This window comes from Arachis ipaensis, chromosome B5 (assembly GCF_059453495.1).
Source record: "Arachis ipaensis isolate K30076 ecotype BB chromosome B5, ASM5945349v1, whole genome shotgun sequence".
In the NCBI taxonomy this organism is placed as follows: Eukaryota; Viridiplantae; Streptophyta; class Magnoliopsida; order Fabales; family Fabaceae; genus Arachis; species Arachis ipaensis.
In genome coordinates, this window is record NC_142440.1 from 25,288,929 (window position 1) to 25,312,307 (window position 23,379).

Genomic DNA, 23,379 nt, shown 5'->3' on the forward strand with positions numbered 1-23,379 from the left:
ACAGCCTACGATGTCTGACAGAGTCCCATGCTTTGAGCTGGCTCACCTATGTTCCATGGTTCGTCGGAAAAGTTTTTTCGAGTGGGAGAGTCAACGAAGAAGGCCACACTTCCAGAGCTAGAAGAAGTAGCAATACGACGAAGAAGAGAAGTGGGATAGGATTTTTGAGGCGCTCCTTGGAAACTGGCCGGCGATGAACTGGGACAGGGATTTCGAGGAGCTAAGCTTTTGTTTTTTACTTGTGTAATGTGAGATTTTGATTTAAAATAGGAATTTCTGTGTTATGTAAAAAATTGAATTCAGCCTAAAGGATGGAGTGCAAGTAAACATACTAAACTTTTATAAATTGCACATTGCACCCTTTTATATTAGAGTATATATACTCTAAGTATTATAATGTAAATAACATGGAATACAGAATAGTACATCATTAAATGAACTATTGACAATTTTACTTGATTAATAGTTGTGATTGTGACAATTCTTCATGAGTAAATAATCCTTACAATTGTAACGGGTTTCGAAGAAATCACTATATATATATATATATAGAGGAGATTTCCATTAGTTTAACTTCGAATACAAGGATTTATATCAATTTGGACAATCAAAATTTTGCTAAACTACTGCATAGGTACATTAAATTAAATCCATTTTCGTGCGTCTTTAACGCATTAATATGTTATCAAATTTGTGCAGGCATTACAAAGAAGATTTCAAATAGGAATGAACAAAACAATAACACAATGAAGATACCAAGTCAAGATCATTCAAGTTCAAATACACAAAATAAGATGCTAAAAAATAAAACAACATTTGAAGATATACTTGCCATGACATGGAAATCAAAGAATCAAGTAAACAAAAAATTCTTTTTACTATAATGTAAGCTATCTTTATTAGGCTCATTTTTATTGATATGGAGGCTTTGTGTGTGTTATATCCGGATATGGAGTCATGAAAGCGCAATACAGATATGTGGGGCAGCTTTTTTGTTAATGTCAGGTCCAACAACTCGGATGGTGCGAGTTGTTTGAACTTCAAATTTTAACAAGCAAATCGGTTGGTCCGATTTGAGGAGGAAGAGATGATGAAAATCTGGCTGATGGAAATCGTACCATCCGAGTTGCTTGTAGTGTTGTTTTTTTTTTTTTTTTTTGTGCTATGAAATCGGAGGGTCCGACATGCAAATTTTAAATTTTTGTTTGAACTTCAAATTTTGACAAGCAAATCGGTTGGTCCGATTTGAGGAGGAAGAGAAGATGAAAATCTGGCTGATGGAAATCGTACCATCCGAGTTGCTTGTAGTGTGGTTTTTTTTTTTTGTGTTGTGCTATGAAATCGGAGGGTCCGACATGCAATTTTTAAATATTTTTTTGAATTGAGAAAAGGTAATCGCATGGTCCGATTTGGTTGGGAGTTTAAATAAAAGTTGGTGAAAAGTGGATCAGAACAACTACTCTCTCATCTTCTTCGTCTCCTTCTTCAACGGTCCTCCTGGTTTTTACTTTCTCTGTTTCGTCACTTGTTTAGTAAAGGAGCCAAAAATCCAAAACTCAAGTTTATCAGTTTGTTAATGTGATTGAGAGAAATGAGTGACAGAGGGTTATTGAAGGTGTATTATTTTGGTCAGATTTTGTTACAAACATCTGAAGGAGTAACATTTGTTTGTGAAAATCCGTTAGATTTGGTGATTCCTTTTACAATCTCATTTGAGGAGCTCAAAGGTGTGATCTGTGAGAAGATTCATTCTGAGAGGGCAAGAAGGATATCATGTATTCTATACAGAAATCCTATACAAGTGTTTGGTGGATTCGTCCAGTTTCAAACCAAATATGTAACGGATGAAGCGAGCATGCAAGATATGTTTTCCATGTATATTGAACATCGGAGTCAACTCTCGTTCATCGAGTTGTATGTTGAGTTTGAGCAATCTAAGGCCGATCGGAATATTCTACGGGAGGATTACAATAGTGACAGTGAAGAAGAGTTCGAAAGCAACTACGAAGTTGTTGGTCCAGATGGAGATGAGGTTCAAGGTGATGGAGCTATGGCTCCGGATGTGTCTAATGTGGCAACTGCACTGGCAAACGATGTGCCGTTTGAGGAGCCATCATTCATGCAAGTATTGGATTTGGAAGCCATGCATGTTCCGGAGTTTCCGGATTATACCAATGCAGGTATGTAATTCTCGGTATTTATACGAAAGATTAGAATTTTTTATTAATTTATATTGATTTACTTGAATATAAATTAGAACGTATTGGTTAAGTAGTAAATTAGTTAAATATCCGTTAATATTTATCAATTAATTTAGTAAATTAAGTAATTATAAATTGAAATTTATTAGTAAATCAATAAAATTAGAATTGGTTTAAACTGGATTTTATTAAGTAAATATAAGTAAATTAGTTAAATTAAAATTTGTTAAGTTGGTTAAATTTAGTAAAATTAAAATTAAGTCAATATAAATAGGAATTTGTTGGTAGATTAACTAAATATTAGTAGTATATTAGTTTAATTAAAATTGGTTAAGTTGGAAGTTATTAAGTCAATATAAGTAAGTTACTTAAATTAGAATTTGTTAAATTGGTTAAATTTAGTTAAATTAAAATAAAATCAATTTAAATAGGAATTTATTGGTAGATTAAGTAAATATAACTAGTAACTTAGTTTACTTAAAATTGGTTACGTTGGAAGTTATTAAGTCAATATAAGTAAGTGAGTTAAATTAAAATTTGTGAAATTGGTTAAATACAGTTAAATTAAAATTAAGTCAATATAAATAGGAATTTATTAGTAAATTCATTAAATATAACTACTAAATTAGTTAAACTAAAATTACTATCTGTTAGTAGATTAGTTGAATACAAATAAGTATTTGTTAGTAAATTATTTAAATATAAATAGTTTGTAGGGATTTATTATAATTGATGCAGTAAAAAGTTGTGTTACCTTTATATTCGAATGTTTAAATATTTGTGTTTTCTAATTTGGTTGCATGGCTGTCCTGGTGGCAGAAATTCCTTTTCTTGCAGATGGTGAATTTGCCGTTGGGATGAAATTCAGTTCCAGGGAAGCTGTTATTAAAGTGATAAAAGAGTATACTATACGAAGAAGCGTAGATTACCGGGTGTATGAGTCTGAGCCGTTGACATTTTATGCGAAGTGTACACAGTATGGATCTGGGTGTGATTGGCTTATCCGGGTTAGCATGATCAGCCGGAAGTACTGTTGGGTTATAAGGAGGTATAATGGTAGTCACACATGTACCAAAGCCACAATTTCTCAAGATCATTCAAAGCTGGATTCGACCACGATTGCAGAAGCAATTAAGCCGTTGGTTGACGCTGACCCCGCCTTAAAGGTAAAATCAGTTATAGCAGAGGCGCAATCGAAGTTCAACTACACTGTTAGTTATCGGAAAGCATGGTTGGCTAAGCAAAAGGCAGTTGAAAAAATATTTGGAGGTTGTGAGGCATCGTATGAAGCGTTGCCTATATGGTTTGAGGCAATGTGTCACAAGGAGCCGTCGGCTGTTGTTCATTTTGAGACTATGCCTGCATACCAAGGCGATGACTTGGTGACTGATATTCGGGTATTGCATCGTGTCTTTTGGAGTTATTACCCCTGCATTAGAGCTTTCAGACATTGTAAGCTAGTTGTCCAGGTGGATGGGACTCACTTGTACGAAAAGTACAAGGGTTGTCTACTAGTGGCGATGTCACAGGATGGTAACAACAATATCGTACCAATTGCGTTTGCAATTGTGGAGGGAGAGACTTCAGATGCGTGGCACTTTTTTCTGAGTAACCTTCGTCAGCATGTTGTCACTCGGGATGGTGTGGGACTGATATCCGACCGTCACGAATCCATAAATGCAGCTGTGGAAAAGAGTAATGGGGCTTGGTCACCTCCGAGAGCCTTTCATATGTTTTGCATCAGGCATATAGAGTCGAATTTTCTGAGAAAATTTAAGGCGCCGTACTTGCAGAAACTGGTCGTCAACATAGGTAACACTCAGAATAGTTAACTAATTTAGTATCAGATTTCCATTCAATTCATGTTTTCACCGCTATTGTTTTAAATGTTTCTTTACATCCTGCAGGAAATTTGAGGACGGTGCGGGAGTACGAGGTGCGTTACCAACGTTTACGAGAACGGGGGGAAGCCTACACTGACTGGTTAAACCGAATCCCCCGGGAACAGTACGCGTTGGCATTTGATGGTGGATATCGATGGGGTCATATGACGACAAATCTTGTGGAATGCATCAATTCAGTCTTGAAGGGCGCACGCAATCTCCCTGTGACTGCCCTTGTGAAGGCAACATTCTACAGGCTGAACGAGTTGTTTACCCGAAAAATAGCGGAAGCGAAAGCCCGGATTAATGCTGGCCATGTGTTTTCTGATGTCGTGACCTCGAAGTTACATGCAAACCAACTTGCATCAGGAAACATTCAGGTTAGTTGCTTTGACCGGCAGAATGAGGTCTTTGAGGTGCGTGAGATGCCAAGTGGACTGGAGTTTGCAGTGGACCTACGTGGCCTTCGATGTGACTGTGGTGAGTTTCAGGTGGACCGGATCCCCTGTCGACATGTGTTTGCATGTTGTGCCAACCAGCGACTGGATTGGCAAGTGTATGTTCATGATGTGTATAAGATGGACCAAGTTAGGCGGGTGTACCGAGCAAGGTTTAGGCCACTAGGTAACCCCACTACATGGCCTGCTTACAACGGACCTCGGTTCATCCCAAATCTGTTCCTGGGACGCGTCGGGAAAGGTCGGCCAAAAATAACGCGCTTCTTGAATGAGATGGACACGCAAATGTTACGTCGGCCTAGTCGATGTACGATATGTGGAGCTGAGGGACACAGTCGTGGCAGATACCGTCAGCAGGGTGGTGCAAATGCCAACTGAGATCATTAGTAGATTCATTTTCTGAGATGACATTATATATGTGGCAATATATGGTTTGTCATTAGTTGTCCATCTGAGTTAAGCAAGTATGACTTAAGTAACTTGTTCTGTAGCATTACTCTCCTTCTGTTGGACTTAGTTTCTAATCTTCAATTATGAAAAATGTGAAATAAATTAGCCCCTTTAATGTGCAATTTCAAAACTTAATTTATCTTATATTTTTTTCCCTTAATTGAAGACCAAACTGTCATTTTATTTTGGTTCTAATGGTAAAATTTTATGGATTTTTTAATTAAAAAAAATTATTTATCCAAATAAATTAGATTACAAAAATTTTACAAGTTTAGACATTTAGTTGCGTTTTTGCATGCTGCAACTGTAAAAATGAAATTTACATGATTTTTTTAAACCTATCTAAATGAAAATAAACCGGAATTTTTATGGTTTATTTTTAATTTTTCATAGGCTGAAAATGCAAAAATTATTATTTTTTATTTATTTTTGTTGACACCACAAATGAAAAGCAAGTATGACTTAAGTAACTTGTTCTGTACATTACTCTCCATCTGTAGCATTTTATTTAAGCAAGTATGACTTATGTAACCTGTTCTGTACCATTACTCTCCATCTGTAGCATTTTATAGTATGACATCAATTAATACATAGTCCAAATATTTAATCCCTGCAATATCTTCATAAATACATAAATTCCCTAAACAAACCATCTACTAACACATAGTCCATAAGTCCAAATTATTAATACATAAATACCCTATATAAACCATAGTCCAGATCATTATTAAAACATAAATACTCTATATAAACCATAGTCCAGATCATTATTAATACATAATAACCGTAAACCCTAAAGCATAAACAAGAACTCTAAGCATTGTCCATATTTTTTAAAGCATAAATAAGAATATTACACCACAACTACTTTCTCATTGCCCACTTTACATCATTCACGAAGTTCTTGCATTTTTTTGCGGCCTTTTTGAACACAGATGGCGTGTATCGGTTAGCGCTACGACGCGGTGGATCAATCCTCAGATTGTAACATTTGCCTTTGTCATCCGGAGTTTGTGACCGGCCTATATAAAAAATAATAAAAACAATTAAATATCATGTCATTAGGCAGTCAAACCAACATGGATACCAATTATGAACACAAAATGAATAGCAAATCAAACATGTAAAGGAAAATACGAAGCATAATACCATCATTTCAGGATTCCTCATCCTCATCGGACTCCTCTATTTCGTCATCATCATCATCATCCTCGTCATCCGGGTCATCTACTAGATACGCATTAGTATCTTGCTCGACTGGGTTAGCATCTTCTTGTAGTGGTCCCATGTCGACACGGTTAGGATTTTGACTATTAAGAACTCCGCGTCCACCTACACTTCTACTAGAGTCAACAGATATGAACCCTCCGGAAGCGACCGATGAGGTATGGCACGGGAGCCTCGCATCCAATGAATACCTACCTGCCAAGAACTCAGGCTGGTTGCCATATTGTGGTTATCCTGCATCTCCAGCCATGAACTCAAGCAACTGGCTAAAAGAACCTCTTTCTCCGGGTTCAAACTGTGACATACCCCAATACTGTTGAGGCGTTGGAAATGACGGGGAGAACTGTGTCTGAGGTACATACTGGCTTGAGAACTGAGGTTGTTCTTGCGGAAGTGGATTCGAAGTGGGAGGTGGCACCGACTGTGGCTCCAGTTCCTCATTGTCATTATCCGCATCCTGACTATCCTCATCCATACCCTCACCACCATCATCCATATCCTGATTACCCTCATCCATATCTTGATTATCCTCATCACTATCTTGACCCACAAGATTCGACAAGTTCAAGTGGTCCCCATATTTTGACCGGTACTAGTACATATAAGTTTCCAGTGGATGTTGTGAAGGCATGGGAAGCTCAGAAAGAACGTAGTGATACCTGTTTGTCCAATGCATAACCCATTTTGAATGACTCGGTGTTGTGGCCTAGTTAAGATTCTTAGGACCAGTCAGGACTTCTCCATGCGCCTTTTCCAGATTCTGCTCCTGCTGAGGTTCTCCCTGAACTAAACCGAACTGTCGCCTATACCTATCGGTAGCATGCCACTCGATACATTCAAATGACACCAACGGAACAGTAGCGGACCACACAACCGACTGCATATAGATCTCAGGAGGAATTATGTTTGGATCCACGTGATCCACAGCATATGCAACCCACATAAACTGGGAAAAATAAAGGAAACTCATGATTACAACCCAGAATATCAAATTCAATAAAAATGCCTCATAAAAATGCCCGAAAGTCATAAATCTTTAATTAAAACACACCTGGCCTTCCTGCAGTTCATCAAAGGCCTTCCTAAAGTGAGCTAGATTCAAATATCTATATCTTCGGTCACCACGCTCCCAGTTACGCCACCTAATATCATATATTCAATTAGCTAAACTGAATTTTAAATATAATGCCACGGGTAGATTGTAACGTAACATTACCTGTTGGCTAGTGGAAAACTGTGGGGTTCTCTGGGGAGCGGGGATAGATATGGAAGTCGGATCCAAGCCCAACCGAGCAGAAGTGTTATTGGACCATCTATTTCCTTACAGTTATAACGAGATGCCCTGCATAACCCCCTGTAGAGGTGTGCTAGGCATGCCGAACCCCAGCTATAGTGTCCAATACTATCAAAATCACGAAGCAAGGGAAGAAACTTCCAGTGCACACCTCTCCAGATTTATCCCCAAACAAGATAGTCCCGATGAACAACATAATATGGCACTTCACATACCTCTGTATACTTAATTCATCAGTCAACTGAATGTTTTCTTTTAGTTCCCGAAGCCAAGTCAGTTTGATGCAGCATCCTCTACACTCCGACTTACGCGGTGCCACGCCAAATTGAAGCAAACATTCTGCCTCCAACGCTGAGAAACTACTCATTGTCATCCCAGTAACTGGAAGACCATCCGTCGGGAGACCAAGAATTAGAGCCACGTCTTCAAGAGTTACGGCACACTCACCAATTGGAAGGTGAAACGTATGTGTATTTGGGTGCCACCGTTCTATTAGAGCATTCACGAGTGCTTTCTGATTTTGTACGACACCAATTTGAGATGCATGATAGAATTCAGTGACTCGTAAATGGTTCTCCACCCGATCGTTGTACCGATCCGGCGGAATTGGATGGTCACAGGTCAACATTCTTAATTTCTACAAAAAACATAACAAGTTATTAGTCAACTAACAAACTATTGCTAATTTACTACTGCAAAGCAATAATTTTTATACTACATACACTTGTTAACAAAATCTTCACAACTAACTAAACAACAAATATTACTTGAAACCAAACATCTCTTATAAATTATTTGACTTAATTTGACTAAAACAAATAATTACTACTTCCAAAATGATTTATTAATAACATTAACTAATAGATACAAATACATAGATAATACATAGATATACATACTTTTCAAATCAAGTCTCAATAAAATTAGTAAATCAGAGATAGTTTTTGTTTTTTTATTTACGATATATCAATAATTTCTCTAAATAATAACATTATTATTATTTGTTTTAATAATTATTACTTAAATAAATTTAAACACATATTTCAAAATTTTTAAAAATATTAATAATTATTGTCAATATCTTCTTAAATTCATTTTCTAATAACAATACTTAACTTTTCTAACATTGATAATTACAATTAACTACAATAAAATAACACACTTTTATAAATTAATACTAATAACCATTCAGTTCTTATTTATTACTATGTCTAACTGTTCCTTCTAGTTACAATAACATTTAATAATAACGTAACAATTACAAATAATTAAAAATTTATAAAATATTTCAAAAAACAAATTGAATCCAAAAATTAATAACAATTCGGTTTTAACTGTAATTTTTTAAATATTTTAATATTTCAATTTCTCTTCCGAAATTCTAAAAAATATAAAAAAAAATTAAATAAACTACAAAAAAAATTGCGTGTCTTTTTTTCTACTGCAAGAACAAGAATATATATAGCATCATCATCGTTAACACACTAACAATAATAATATTTAACCCACTAACAGTAATAATTTTTATACAAAAATAGTGAAAAAATTAAAGAAAAAAATTAAAATGAATCCTACTCATTCTATCTATATTTCTAAGCTCAGATACTAACAATAATATTAATAACTAAATTTTTAACAATAATAACTATAATTATAAAAATTAAAAAAAAAATTTAAACAAACTTACATAATCTGGCAAACTGAGATAGTGCATAATGTGAAGCTTAGGTCGATCAACATCTTTAATTTTATTTCTTTTTGCCATTTTTCTTTGCTCTCCACCATGCACCAACAGCAGAAAAAACGAAGATAGCAATGGAGTTTTGGGGTATTGAAAGTGAAGGGTGAATGTGTTAAACTCGGATGGTGGGGGTAGATTTGTTGCATCCAGCAACTCGGTACGTGGGGCACCGTCTGGGGAGTAAGGAATGAGCGTCGTGTGTCCACCATGCATCAACACGGACCCTCCGTGTTGCACAATGAGTGTCGCACGGTCCGATTTCCTTTAGGGGCTGACACCACATCCATGTTCAGCACCCTCCCTTCCCATAACTCGGTTTAACACATTTCATGGTTCCATATCAAAATTAAATTCCGTCTTTATTAAACTCCTCTAAAAAATAAAAAAGAAAAAGGTCTACATAATTTTGGTTACCATAAATGATATTAATGACGAATATGATTAGAGCTACATGACATGTGAAAAATTACAAAAAGAAAGTGGAGAAAAGAGAAAATAAATATTTCTGTAACAATGATTGTCAAAAAAAAAAATAAAGTATCCACAAATAAAGTAAAAAAAAAATGTTACTCTTTAAAATACTTCATTTAAATGTAATACGTAATTTTATTTTATTAACATAAGAAAATTTAAAAATTTTCAATTGAATGCACAATTTATTGCAATTTTAGGACACAACTCAGTTTTTGATAACACAACTGCAATAATATTCACACTTTTTAATAAAGAAGCCAAAAAATTACTCGAAATAACTGCAACAGATTTAAAGAAACTCCGAGATGAAGCTGACGTTCAAACAAAATTGCAGAACCTATGCAATAGGCCACTCATAATTGAAGTCAAGTTAAATTACTACAATTTAAAGGAAGGATCCAAAAATTTACTGTGACAAAGATATTTATTCCAAAAGATGACGACCAATCAGAATTACCCTTAAAACAAATCAAACAGGTATTGATACTAAATCATAACATTAAACTATATATGTTACAAATAAACACTCTTATTTAACATTTATATTTTTAATATTTACTACGGTAATTATACCTTTTGATAAAGAAACCAGACTCACCAACGCTAATAGCATCCGACAAAAAACTAATATACCAATAATACATTACGAAAGAAAAATTCGAAACACATCCAACAAGTAATAATAGAAACAAATGAATCAGCAAATAGTAGCACAAGAATAAAGTAAATGACAATCAACAATGCAAATTTTATGACGAACAAATTTTACTCTAAACATTCAATCTGAGAAAAACAAAACAAGCATTACCAACAAGTAGCAAAATTCAATAATTTACTATTTAACACATTATAATCTTTGATAATTTCAAATGTATTCCTGCATGATTAAACAAAAAAAATTCAATAATACGTTAATAATCGCAATTATTCAATTAAATTCTTCTATACATCATTTTATTTAAATAATATTACAAAACCTAATGAAGAAAAGCTATCATAAGAAATTTATAATTCAGATTTTCAGCGCGCAGGTCAAAATCTAGTTCTCAATTATATTTGGTAGTATTTTAAACTTTAAGTGTACTTCATTATTCTATTATGAAGGAGTAAAGATGCAATGCCACTTGAATTAAAATTTAATACATTTCACCCTTTGAATGGATTTTAATTGAAATCAAGCGCTAAAGAGTTATGCAAAGATATAATTATACTTGTCTTTTATGCATAAGCACCATTATATATAATTACTTATGATCCCTACAAAAAAGGAAGTAAGCCAAAAAAACAAAGAATAAGACGCACAATAGCCTTTTATCGATGTTATTTTATCACTCAATCCTTTAAATTAGAAATGAAAGCACATAAAAAATATAATTTAAACATTGAGAAGACTCAACGTATGAAGAGTTATGATAAATTAATTATGGGATAAAAATGATAATATTTATAATAAAAATTATAAAAATTTAAATAAATAGAAAAAAATAAAAAAAATAGAAGAGATAGAGTACTAATGAATAATACTATTTTATAATTTTAAAAAGAATCAAAGAGTAAAAATAATGCATTATAGGAGGAAAAAATATATCACCAAATAGAAGAGTAATTGATAAAAAAAATGAAATTCTCTTATAGTATATATGCCTTTTCACCGTGAATAAGTTCTGAAATACCAAAATAAATAAAATAAGAAGGAATAAAATTGTATTTTTTTAAATAAATTGAAGAAATATTTGTGACTATATAATTGATGGTGGACATAAAACTATTAGGCAACAAATTATGAAGAAATATTAATAAAAATATTAGATTTGATATTAACATAATAAAAGAAATATAAATAATGAATAAAAATTTAAAATTTAAAATCAAAATATTTAAAATTAAGAAAAAAATTAAAAAAATTGATAAACAACGATTCAAACATTAACGAGACAATAAATTAAATCAAATAATATGTATTTGAATTAATTAAATTAAAAATAATATAATAAATTAATTATAATTATTTGGCTCAATAAAATAAGATAAATAAATAAAACATAAATAGGTCACTTAAAAATTATAACACTTTTAAAAATAATTATTTAAAATACATAAGACAAAAAAATTAATATAAATTAAAATAAAATTAATTTATTTATTTTAGTCAAATCAAATAATTAATTAATTATAATTAATATGGTAAAATAAAATGTTAAATAATTTGACATTTATCTCAATTAAATTAAATAAATGATTAACTATAACGTTTTAAAAATTATTAATCAAAATATATAAGAAAAAAAATTAATATAAATTAAAATAAATTAATTTATTTATTCCAGTCAAATCATATAATTAATGTAATTGATTAGTTATAATTAATGTAGCCTGTAACACCCTACCACAGAAAGCTTTACGCTTAAGTCGTAAAACAGAGGTGATGTGGTATTACGGCCTCTAAAATAAAATGAGTACATATAATAGCAGAAGAGTTATAATATGCTAGGAGCCTTGAAGAATAGGGAAAATAAAAAAAAATCGCGAGATAAAAGCGCAACGCTCAAGGAACGAGTTAACTTGCACGCTAAGAAAGCCGTAACTGTCAAACATAAGATAATAGAAGTAGGAATAGAGTGCCAAAGATACAAAATAACAAGCTCCTAACTCAGCCTGGGAAGTCAAGACTGGCCGGAGAATATTTATACATATATACATACATATCCAAAACCCAAAAGTACATACACACAATCCTGCCTCTCCATAAACCTCTATGATGATAAAAAAGGACAAGTTATGCGGAGAGAAAGCTAAGTATATATATATATACATCACTGTACAACAAAACTATACAACAACTCTATCCAGTAACCCCTCCGCTTTAAGAGTCCAGACGACTAACGAGATGGCTCCCGGCCTGCATCTGAAAATCAACAACATAGTATGGAATGAGAACCGAAGGTTCTCAGTATGGTAAAGGTGCCACACACATAATATATAAGGTCCTGGGAATGCCAGAGGCAATCCTAGAACGCCGACACTCAGATTGTAGAACTTAAAGTATTAAACAGAAGCCATAAAAGGTGGTTTCCTAAAAATATTTAATCCTAACTTAACTTAACCTTAAATCTAAGTCCTATACTACCATTCCTCCATACCTCCAATTCCATCATGCATTTTCACAGACAAATAAACAGATAAAGGCAAACACAAGAAGGTTACAACTATTGCAGGTAACAAATACACATTTAGCATGGCAAATACAAATAGGCACACCCAATTAGAGCACAAGCAAGTAATTCAAGTAATATGCATATGATGCATGCCTGTCCTATGGCTGATGAGGCTCATCTGTCGGTTATCCAGCCAACCCGACAAGTCTGAATTGTCCTTAGACTGTCCCCCGACGTGCATCCCCAAGAGTCTATGCATAGATTTTTCTCAAATAATCAATATTGCTCAATGGGGGTAACATTCCCGGGAATTTATATAGTGCCTGGTCACACTTACGTCGTAGGGTCAACAGAGTATCGAGTTTTCAACCTGGTACACGTGGTGGCAAGCCACGGCACTTAATCCAGGGAATCTCGTATCTCAGATTATTTAAATTCATAAGCCATATAAATAATTCAATTATAATTCATCAACATCCACATCATTCTCAATTGCATCTCATTCATCATCATACATTAAACATATTCAATCCTTATCCTTCATTATATCACCTCCCATTCCATCCATCAATAGTTTCAATTCAAAACATAATTCATTCTTTTCTAAGAATCAAACTTCAAACTTAAAACATACTCACTTTCTTAATAACTCAAAATCAAACCATATAACCTTTAAATCTAAATCTCTTTTAAATAATCATCTAAATAAAATCTCTAATTTTTTATAAAATTTCGGCAGCATCTCCTCTAAAACTCGGACTTTGCCACCCTTTTCGGGTCCAAACCTGCTTTCTTTTCAATTCAACATACCCTTCCTCATCATCATAACAATCACCACAATAAATCTACTTCAAATCAACAATTAAACTCATACAATATTCAAATCCAACAACCAAAATTCAACTAAGAATCATAGTTCACAAATCCTAGGCTTTTAACACAAATACCTCAAATCAATAATTCACCAAATCATTAGTTAATCAACAAGCACCAAACTAACCATGTTCATCAACAATAACATTCAACATCCAAAATTAATAACTAATTATCCAATAAACTTCAACCAATTATATTCATCGACAAATTACTAAATATTAAATATACACCTGCATTCCAACTTATCCTATGGTCATCTAGCCTAAGTTTTCACAGAACATTATATATTAAATGCAAGAAACCTAAACCATACCTTAGCCGATTCCCAAGTATTATTCCAAGACAATTTTCCTAAAAGAACATAGCCCTCAAAACCTCAACTAATCCGCTTCCTCCAAGTTCCAGTATTCACAATTTCAAGCTCCAATTATTTATTCACAACCTAATACACATTTATAACACATATACATCCAATTTAATACTCAAAGCTCAAATTAAATGAAAATAAAATAGAATTATCGTATCCTCACCTTACCCAAGCTTCACATAAGCAAGAGTGAACGTTTCTCTCAAGCTAATTGGATCCTAAAACATCAAAAATCAAAGAAATTTAACAAACTCGAAAATTGGGGAAATGAAAGGCTGAAGTGAAATAGCAAGTTACCTATGAAATTGTTCCGGTAGAAATGTAGAGCTCAACGCGGTGAACGCGTGGCCGCAAACGGTGCGGCGATTGGAGCTCAAACGGGAAAGTTACGGGAAATGGAATTCACCGTAAACGAATCTCTTTTCTTCTCTTCCCTGGGAGGAGCGTCGTTGAGGGAAATGAAGGGAAACAAGAGCCCGAGGCTCTTTTTAATTGTTGGACTAATTGGGCCCACAGCCCGGTTTGGGCCTGGTTCAACCGGTTCGGCCCGTTCGGTCCAATCTTGGACCGATTTCTTCGAAATTGGTGTCAAAATTCTCGTTTTGATGAGCTCTATCCTAATTTGATATAATATTCGTGTTTCTAATATTCCTTATTAAAAATTAATTTATTGACTAATTATCTACTAATTTAACCGGGGTTTACATCCTACCCACCTAATAAAGAATTTTGCCCTCAAAATTCAAATCTAGTTACCTGAAAAGAGATTTGGATAGTCCTTTCGCATATCTGATTTGAGTTCCCAGGTATGTTCCTCGATACCAGCTCGACTCCAAGCTACTTTTACCAATGATACTTCCCTTCCCCGTAATCGTTTAACACTGGTGTCATCAATTCTTACCGGGGCTATTGGAAGTGTTAGATCTTCTCTCACTTGGATTGGTTCTGGTTCTAGAACATGACTTGCATCAGGAGTATACTTCCGAAGCTGTGATACATGAAATACATCGTGCAAATTCGAAAGGTACGGCGGTAAGGCAATTCTATAAGCCACTGGTCCAATTCTCTTCAGAATCTCAAACGGTCCAATATAACGGGGATTCAGTTTCTTGGTCTTAATAGCTCTTCCCACGCTAGTGGTTGGTGTAACTCTCAGAAAGACATGTTCTCCCTCTTCGAATTCCAAAGGCTTTCGCCTCTGATCAGCATAGCTCTTCTGGCGGCTTTGGGCTATAAGCATTCGACTACGAATCTTCTTTATCTGCTCAGTCGTTTCAGCTATCATTTCAGGCCCTAATAAACTCCTTTCTCCAGTTTCATACCAACACAACGGAGACTGACATTTTCTGCCATACAGAGCTTCATATGGAGCCATTTCGATGCTCGCATGGTAGCTATTATTATAAGCAAATTCCACTAATGGCATATATCGATCCCATTTCGCCGGCTGGTCCAAAACACAAGCCCTTAGCATATCCTCCAAGGTCTAAATAGTTCTCTCTGACTGACCATCTGTCTGAGGGTGATATGCAGTACTCAAACTTAACTGAGTCCCGAATGCACGCTGAAAAGCTCCCCAGAACCTTGATGTGAAACGAGGATCCCTATCAGATATAATGGTAGAAGGCACGCCATGCAACCTGACAATCTCTTTAATATACATTCGAGCCAATTCCTCCATTGTGCAACTTATTCGGATAGGAAGAAAGTGAGCTGATTTTGTTAGTCGATCCACAACCACCCAAATAGCGTCACAACCAGATCGGGTTCTAGGCAAACCTATCACAAAATCCATTGCGATACTCTCCCATTTCCATTGTGGAATCTCCAAAGGCTGAAGGGGCCCTGATGGTCTCTGATGCTCAATCTTAACCTTCTGACACGTTAAACATTTAGATACATGCAATGCCACATCATTCTTCATACCTGGCCACCAGAACATCGCTTTCAGATCCTGATACATTTTAGTGCTCCCTGGGTGAATTGAAAACCCGCTCTTGTGAGCTTCCTTCAAGATACTTTGTCGTAGGTCTCCAACATCAGGCACAATAATCCGGTTCTTGAACCTCCATAAACCATCATGACCTTCTGACATTCTCCACTGTTTTCCCTGTTCAACTGCTGGTAATACCTTACGTAACGCTTCACTATCTTGATGAGCCTTCAGAAGTTCTAATTTAAAATCACTTGAAATCTGTAACTGACTCAAACACAAAATTCCAGATTCTTCTCTAACTCCCAAATTCAAACCTTGAAATGCCTTCAGTAACTCTTCCTCCCGTAGCATCATCCAAGCTGCATATAAAGACTTCCGACTCAAAGCGTCTGCCACAACGTTCGCTTTTCCTGGATGATAATTCAATTCAAAATCATAATCTTTCAGAAGCTCCATCCACCTCCTCTGACGCATATTCAACTCTTTCTGCTAAAAAAGATACTTCAAACTCTTATGGTCTGAGAAAACATGAAACTTAACGCCATAGAGGTAGTGCCTCCAAATCTTTAAAGCAAACACAACAGCAGCAAGTTCTAAATCATGTGTCGGGTAGTTCATCTCATGCGGCCTTAACTGCCGTGAGGCGTATGCTACAACATTCTGGTGCTGCATCAAAACACACCCCAAACCTTTCAGAGATGCATCACAATACACTTCAAACGGTTCACTTGGTTCAGGTAATACCAATACAGGTGCAGTAGTCAACCTGTGCTTCAATGCCTGGAAACTCTCTTCACATTCCGGAGTCCAGATAAAAGGTGTATCCTTCCTAGTCAACTTAGTTAAAGGTAAGGCGAGTTGTGAAAATCCTTTAATGAATCTGCAATAATACCCCGCCAAACCTAGGAAACTCCTGATTTCTGTCACTGAAGTTGGTCGCTCCCAATTCATCACTGCTTCCACCTTAGCAGGATCCACAGCTATCCCCTGCTTACTCACCACGTGGCCGAGAAACTTCACTTCACTCTTCCAGAACTCACATTTAGATAGCTTAGCATATAACTTCCTATCTCTCAGAATTTGCAGCACAGTTCGCAAATGATCAGCATGTTCCTCTTCAGACTTAGAATAAACAAGAATGTCATCAATGAAGACAATAACAAACTTGTCCAGATACGGTCGGAAAATCCTGTTCATATAATCCATAAATACTGCCGGGGCATTAGTTAACCCAAAAGACATCACTGTATACTCATAATGACCATAACGTGTCCTGAAAGCAGTTTTCGGAATATCCTCGTCTCTAACCCTTATCTGATGATACCCGGATCGCAGGTCGATCTTAGAAAACACACCGGCACCCTGTAACTGATCCATTAGATCATCGATTCTAGGCAACGGATATTTATTCTTCACAGTGATCTTATTCAATTGCCGATAATCGACACACAGCCGCATACTTCCATCCTTCTTCTTTACCAGTAACACTGGCGCTCCCCACGGAGAAACACTTGGTCGGATAAAATGCTTACCCAACAGATCTTCCAGCTGAGCTTTCAGTTCAGCCATTTCTAAAGGTGACATCCTATAAGGAGTAATTAAAATCGGACCGGCTCCAGGCACCAACTCAATTTCGAATTCAACTTCCCGATTAGGTGGAAATTCATTAATATCATCCGGAAACACATCTGAAAATTCACATACAACGGGAATCTGCTCTAAACTCTGATCATCACCTGATACTCCCGCAGTTAATAACATAATACCCTGACATTCGGTTCCAGAACAGTTTACTATCATAGAATTCAAATAGTAACTATTCACCACAACCGGTGCTTCTGACCCTTCTGGCATAAACTGTACTGACTTCTCAGAACAATCAAGCAAAACATGATTCTTGGATAACCAATCCAATCCCAAAATGAGATCAAGACCAGTCATAGGCAAACAAATCAAATCATGCACAAATTCACGCTGTTGCACTCGAAAAGGAACTTGTGGACATTCTATCCTAGTCACCATAGCTTCATGAGTAGCGTTATATACTTTCAAATCATAACCTAAAACCACCATTCTCAATCCTAATTCAAGGGTCTTTTCAAATGCAATAAATGAATGAGACGCTCCTGAATCAAATAAAGCATTTAAGATTTTACCAGCCATTTCACAATTACCTCTAATAAGTGTCTCAGATCCCTCAGCACCAATGGTAGAAGTAGTGTATACTCTCCCCGGCTGTTGCACCCTACCAGTCTCATACTTCTTCTTCTCAGGGCAATTACTGGCTATATGCCCGGGCTGTCCACAGGAATAGCACACTCCAAGTCCTAATCTACACGGAACTCCAGGATGATATTTTCCACACTTCTGACAATTCAGATCCTGCTGTGGCTGCTTCCCAAACCTTTTTCCTTGATTAGCAGTAATATTCGGCCTTCTATAATTACCCTGACCCTGAGTCTGCTGCGGAACAAAGCCTCCACGCTTGAAATTCCTACCTCTCGGAGCAAAGTTCCTCCCTGAAGGCCTCTGAAAAGGCATCCTCAAACTCCCTTTCTCTGCTGCCGCCTTCCTCACACAATCCTCAGCCACCCTACTCTTATTCACTAATTCAGAAAACACCCTGATCTCCATTGGGGCAACAAAGCTCAGAATGTCACTCCGAAGACCTCCCTTATATTTAATACACTTCCATTCAGCAAAATCTTCAGGCGCACCTTGACAGATACGAGAAAAGCGACATAACTCCTCAAATTTGCTGGTATACTCAGCAACAGTCATCTGTCCCTGCTTTAACTGCATTAATTCAAGTTCCTTGGCATTTCTAGCTGAATTAGGAAAGTACTTCTTATAGAACTCTGTCCGAAAAACCTCCCAAGGAATCGCAGCACCATCAGGCTGCAGGATACGTCGTGTTCCCTGCCACCAATATTGAGCTTCACCTTGCAACTGATAAGTTCCAAATTCAACCCATTGCTCTTCAGGAACCTGCTGTGCCTGTAACGCCCTTTCCATAGCCTGAATCCAATTATCTGCATCAGTGGGATTTGAGGTTCCCCTAAAAGTTGAAGGGCGAACTTTCAGAAATGTAGCAAGTGTCATAGGACCGTCCTCATCATTATTGTTCCCATGATTACCCTGATTTATCTGATTACCCAGTGCCTCAGCTGTTGCCTGCATAGCTGCAGCCATATTTCCCAAGGCTGCCATAAAGTCTACTGGATCAGTCCCTGTGGGTACAGGAGTAACGGTGCCTGTCCTACCTCTACCTCGCCCGCGACCGCGTCCGCGAGTCGACATCTGGTCCCTATACATACCAAACAAGTGATATTAAGTTGATCAGTCTCAATATCGCAGGTCTAATGCTTTAAGTTCCAAATGCATGCTCACAAACGTTTATGCCATATATATCAATCAGATATCCTAATAGCACATACACACATATACAGAGAATGCACAGAAGCACAATCAGTCCGTCTTTCAGGCTCTATAGGAACGAACTGCTCTGATACCATAATGTAACACCCTACCACACAAAGCTTTACGCTTAAGTCGTAAAACAGAGGTGATGTGGTATTACGGCCTCTAAAATAAAATGAGTACATATAATAGCAGAAGAGTTATAATATGCTAGGAGCCTTGAAGAATAGGGAAAATAAAAAAAATCGCGAGATAAAAGCGCAACGCTCAAGGAACGAGTTAACTTGCACGCTAAGAAAGCCGTAACTGTCAAACATAAGATAACAGAAGTAGGAATAGAGTGCCAAAGATACAAAATAACAAGCTCCTAACTCAGCCTGCGAAGTCAAGACTGGCCGGAGAATATTTATACATATATACATACATATCCAAAACCCAAAAGTACATACACACAATCCTGCCTCTCCATAAACCTCTATGATGATCAAAAAGGACAAGTTATGCGGAGAGAAAGCTAAGTATATATATATACATCACTGTACAACAAAACTATACAACAACTCTATCCAGTAACCCCTCCGCTTTAAGAGTCCAGACGACTAACGAGATGGCTCCCGGCCTGCATCTGAAAATCAACAACATAGTATGGAATGAGAACCGAAGGTTCTCAGTATGGTAAAGGTGCCACACACATAATATATAAGGTTCTGGGAATGCCAGAGGCAATCCTAGAACGCCGACACTCAGATTGTAGAACTTAAAGTATTAAACAGAAGCCATAAAAGGTGGTTTCCTAAAAATATTTAATCCTAACTTAACTTAACCTTAAATCTAAGTCCTATACTACCATTCCTCCATACCTCCAATTCCATCATGCATTTTCACAGACAAATAAACAGATAAAGGCAAACACAAGAAGGTTACAACTATTGCAGGTAACAAATACACATTTAGCATGGCAAATACAAATAGGCACACCCAATTAGAGCACAAGCAAGTAATTCAAGTAATATGCATATGATGCATGCCTGTCCTATGGCTGATGAGGCTCATCTGTCGATTATCCAGCCAACCCGACAAGTCTGAATTGTCCTTAGACTGTCCCCCGACGTGCATCCCCAAGAGTCTATGCATAGATTTTTCTCAAATAATCAATATTGCTCAATGGGGGTAACATTCCCGGGAATTTATATAGTGCCCGGTCACACTTACGTCGTAGGGTCAACAGAGTATCGAGTTTTCAACCTGGTACACGTGGTGGCAAGCCACGGCACTTAATCCAGGGAATCTCGTATCTCAGATTATTCAAATTCATAAGCCATATAAATAATTCAATTATAATTCATCAACATCCACATCATTCTCAATTGCATCTCATTCATCATCATACATTAAACATATTCAATCCTTATCCTTCATTATATCACCTCCCATTCCATCCATCAATAGTTTCAATTCAAAACATAATTCATTCTTTTCTAAGAATCAAACTTCAAACTTAAAACATACTCACTTTCTTAATAACTCAAAATCAAACCATATAACCTTTAAATCTAAATCTCTTTTAAATAATCATCTAAATAAAATCTCTAATTTTTTATAAAATTTCGGCAGCATCTCCTCTAAAACTCGGACTTTGCCACCCTTTTCGGGTCCAAACCTGCTTTCTTTTCAATTCAACATACCCTTCCTCATCATCATAACAATCACCACAATAAATCTACTTCAAATCAACAATTAAACTCATACAATATTCAAATCCAACAACCAAAATTCAACTAAGAATCATAGTTCACAAATCCTAGGCTTTTAACACAAATACCTCAAATCAATAATTCACCAAATCATTAGTTAATCAACAAGCACCAAACTAACCATGTTCATCAACAATAACATTTAACATCCAAAATTAATAACTAATTATCCAATAAACTTCAACCAATTATATTCATCGACAAATTACTAAATATTAAATATACACCTGCATTCCAACTTATCCTATGGTCATCTAGCCTAAGTTTTCACAGAACATTATATATTAAATGCAAGAAACCTAAACCATACCTTAGCCGATTCCCAAGTATTATTCCAAGACAATTTTCCTAAAAGAACATAGCCCTCAAAACCTCAACTAATCCGCTTCCTCCAAGTTCCAGTATTCACAATTTCAAGCTCCAATTATTTATTCACAACCTAATACACATTTATAACACATATACATCCAATTTAATACTCAAAGCTCAAATTCAATGAAAATAAAATAGAATTATCGTATCCTCACCTTACCCAAGCTTCACATAAGCAAGAGTGAACGTTTCTCTCAAGCTAATTGGATCCTAAAACATCAAAAATCAAAGAAATTTAACAAACTCGAAAATTGGGGAAATGAAAGGCTGAAGTGAAATAGCAAGTTACCTATGAAATTGTTCCGGTAGAAATGTAGAGCTCAACGCGGTGAACGCGTGGCCGCAAACGGTGCGGCGATTGGAGCTCAAACGGGAAAGTTACGGGAAATGGAATTCACCGTAAACGAATCTCTTTTCTTCTCTTCCCTGGGAGGAGCGTCGTTGAGGGAAATGAAGGGAAACAAGAGCCCGAGGCTCTTTTTAATTGTTGGACTAATTGGGCCCACAGCCCGGTTTGGGCCCGGTTCAACCGGTTCGGCCCGTTCGGTCCAATCTTGGACCGATTTCTTCGAAATTGGTGTCAAAATTCTCGTTTTGATGAGCTCTATCCTAATTTGATATAATATTCGTGTTTCTAATATTCCTTATTAAAAATTAATTTATTAACTAATTATCTACTAATTTAACCGGGGTTTACATAGCCAAAAAAAATATTAAATAATTTATTATTTATTTTGATCGAATCAAAGGATTTTTTATTTAAATAAATAAAATAAAAGTCATAATTACCGAAATAAATTTTTTTAAAAATATTTACCGATTTGCGTTCTCCAGTGTAAACGAGATATGATACGTTTGTTACGCCGTGTCTATCTCGTTTACACTGTAAACGAGATAAGGTCGAACGGCGCCTATAAGTATAAGTCGTTTGCAGGCCGTTTCTAGACCTCATTTTGACGTAGTCAAACTCTTTCTCCCCTCTTTTTACCCTTTCCTGCCATATTTGAGTCCGATACGGTAATGGCACGTCAGACGGAAAATGATAGGGACATCAACAGACTAAACGAGACGTCGCATTACGCCGGGGGTAGCCGACTTCAAAATTAATTGTATTATATTCGATTAATCTAAGTATGTAAATATTGTTAGGGTCATGGAGGGACCCACATTGAAACTTAAGGGGGCATTTGCCCCACTAAAGTTTTGCAAGCAAATAATAATCATATATGAATGTATATCTTTGCCTCCATCATTTTATTATTTTTACCCATAATAAATTATAATATTTTTTTAGTTTCTTGTTAAAAAAATTATTTTATTAAACTTAGCATGCAAAAATATTTATCTTGTTAAATTTAATTTAGTATCAAAATTATAAATAAATAACTAAATCAACTTAATAAAAAAATAATAAGTAGTGATAATGTATTTTTTGAAACTAAACAATTAATTAATTACTAAATTGAAGCTTAGTCTTTTAAATATAAGTGAAATTATTAGTGTTTTTCTTTCAAAAATTAGTTGAGATAAAAAAATTTATTAACTATATTTTTATTTTAAATTATATGGTATTTTTTTATTTTGACTTTTTAAAATTATATAATATTTTTATTTTAACTCTTAAATGATTTTGCTTGCAATAGATTTTTAGTTTAAAAAATTTTTAATGCCATAAATATTATAACAAGTAGATTTTTTAATTGAGTGGGATTGTGGGAGATAATCAAGATAATCAATAGTTGAAAATTGTAATTAGTAGTTAGATAATTTT

The 23,379-nt window shown here is 35.5% G+C and overlaps 3 protein-coding genes across 3 annotated transcripts; 2 read left to right on the forward strand and 1 right to left on the reverse strand.

Annotated features, from left to right (window-relative positions):
- Nucleotides 1–1,591: 1,591 nt before the first annotated feature.
- Nucleotides 1,592–4,189, forward strand: LOC148563642 (uncharacterized). The gene is made up of 3 exons (XM_088486409.1): nt 1,592–2,180; nt 3,021–4,013; nt 4,119–4,189. The coding sequence occupies exons 1-3, from the start codon at nt 1,592–1,594 to the stop codon at nt 4,187–4,189; spliced, it is 1,653 nt and encodes a 550-aa protein (XP_088342535.1).
- A 59-nt stretch (nt 4,190–4,248) lies between these two features.
- Nucleotides 4,249–4,920, forward strand: LOC148563643 (uncharacterized). Its single transcript, XM_088486887.1, has one exon. The coding sequence runs from the start codon at nt 4,249–4,251 to the stop codon at nt 4,918–4,920; it is 672 nt and encodes a 223-aa protein (XP_088343013.1).
- A 7,687-nt stretch (nt 4,921–12,607) lies between these two features.
- Nucleotides 12,608–19,362, reverse strand: LOC107643358 (uncharacterized). The gene is made up of 2 exons (XM_088489122.1): nt 18,237–19,362; nt 12,608–12,633 (listed from the first exon to the last, which is right to left on the reverse strand). The coding sequence occupies exons 1-2, from the start codon at nt 19,360–19,362 to the stop codon at nt 12,608–12,610; spliced, it is 1,152 nt and encodes a 383-aa protein (XP_088345248.1).
- Nucleotides 19,363–23,379: the final 4,017 nt, after the last annotated feature.

What these genes read in the sequence shown, in the direction of transcription:
- LOC107643358 (XM_088489122.1), bottom strand. Translation starts at nt 19,362, where the DNA reads ATGTCGACTCGCGGACGCGGTCGCGGGCGAGGTAGAGGTAGGACAGGC. An exon ending in ATCTGAGACACTTATTAGAG is followed by an intron (nt 12,634 to 18,236) that starts GTAATTGTGAAA and finishes GTTGATTTTCAG; the next exon opens with ATGCAGGCCGGGAGCCATCT.
- LOC148563642 (XM_088486409.1), top strand. Translation starts at nt 1,592, where the DNA reads ATGAGTGACAGAGGGTTATTGAAGGTGTATTATTTTGGTCAGATTTTG. An exon ending in TCCGGATTATACCAATGCAG is followed by an intron (nt 2,181 to 3,020) that starts GTATGTAATTCT and finishes TCCTGGTGGCAG; the next exon opens with AAATTCCTTTTCTTGCAGAT. An exon ending in GAAACTGGTCGTCAACATAG is followed by an intron (nt 4,014 to 4,118) that starts GTAACACTCAGA and finishes AGGAAATTTGAG; the next exon opens with GACGGTGCGGGAGTACGAGG.
- LOC148563643 (XM_088486887.1), top strand. Translation starts at nt 4,249, where the DNA reads ATGACGACAAATCTTGTGGAATGCATCAATTCAGTCTTGAAGGGCGCA.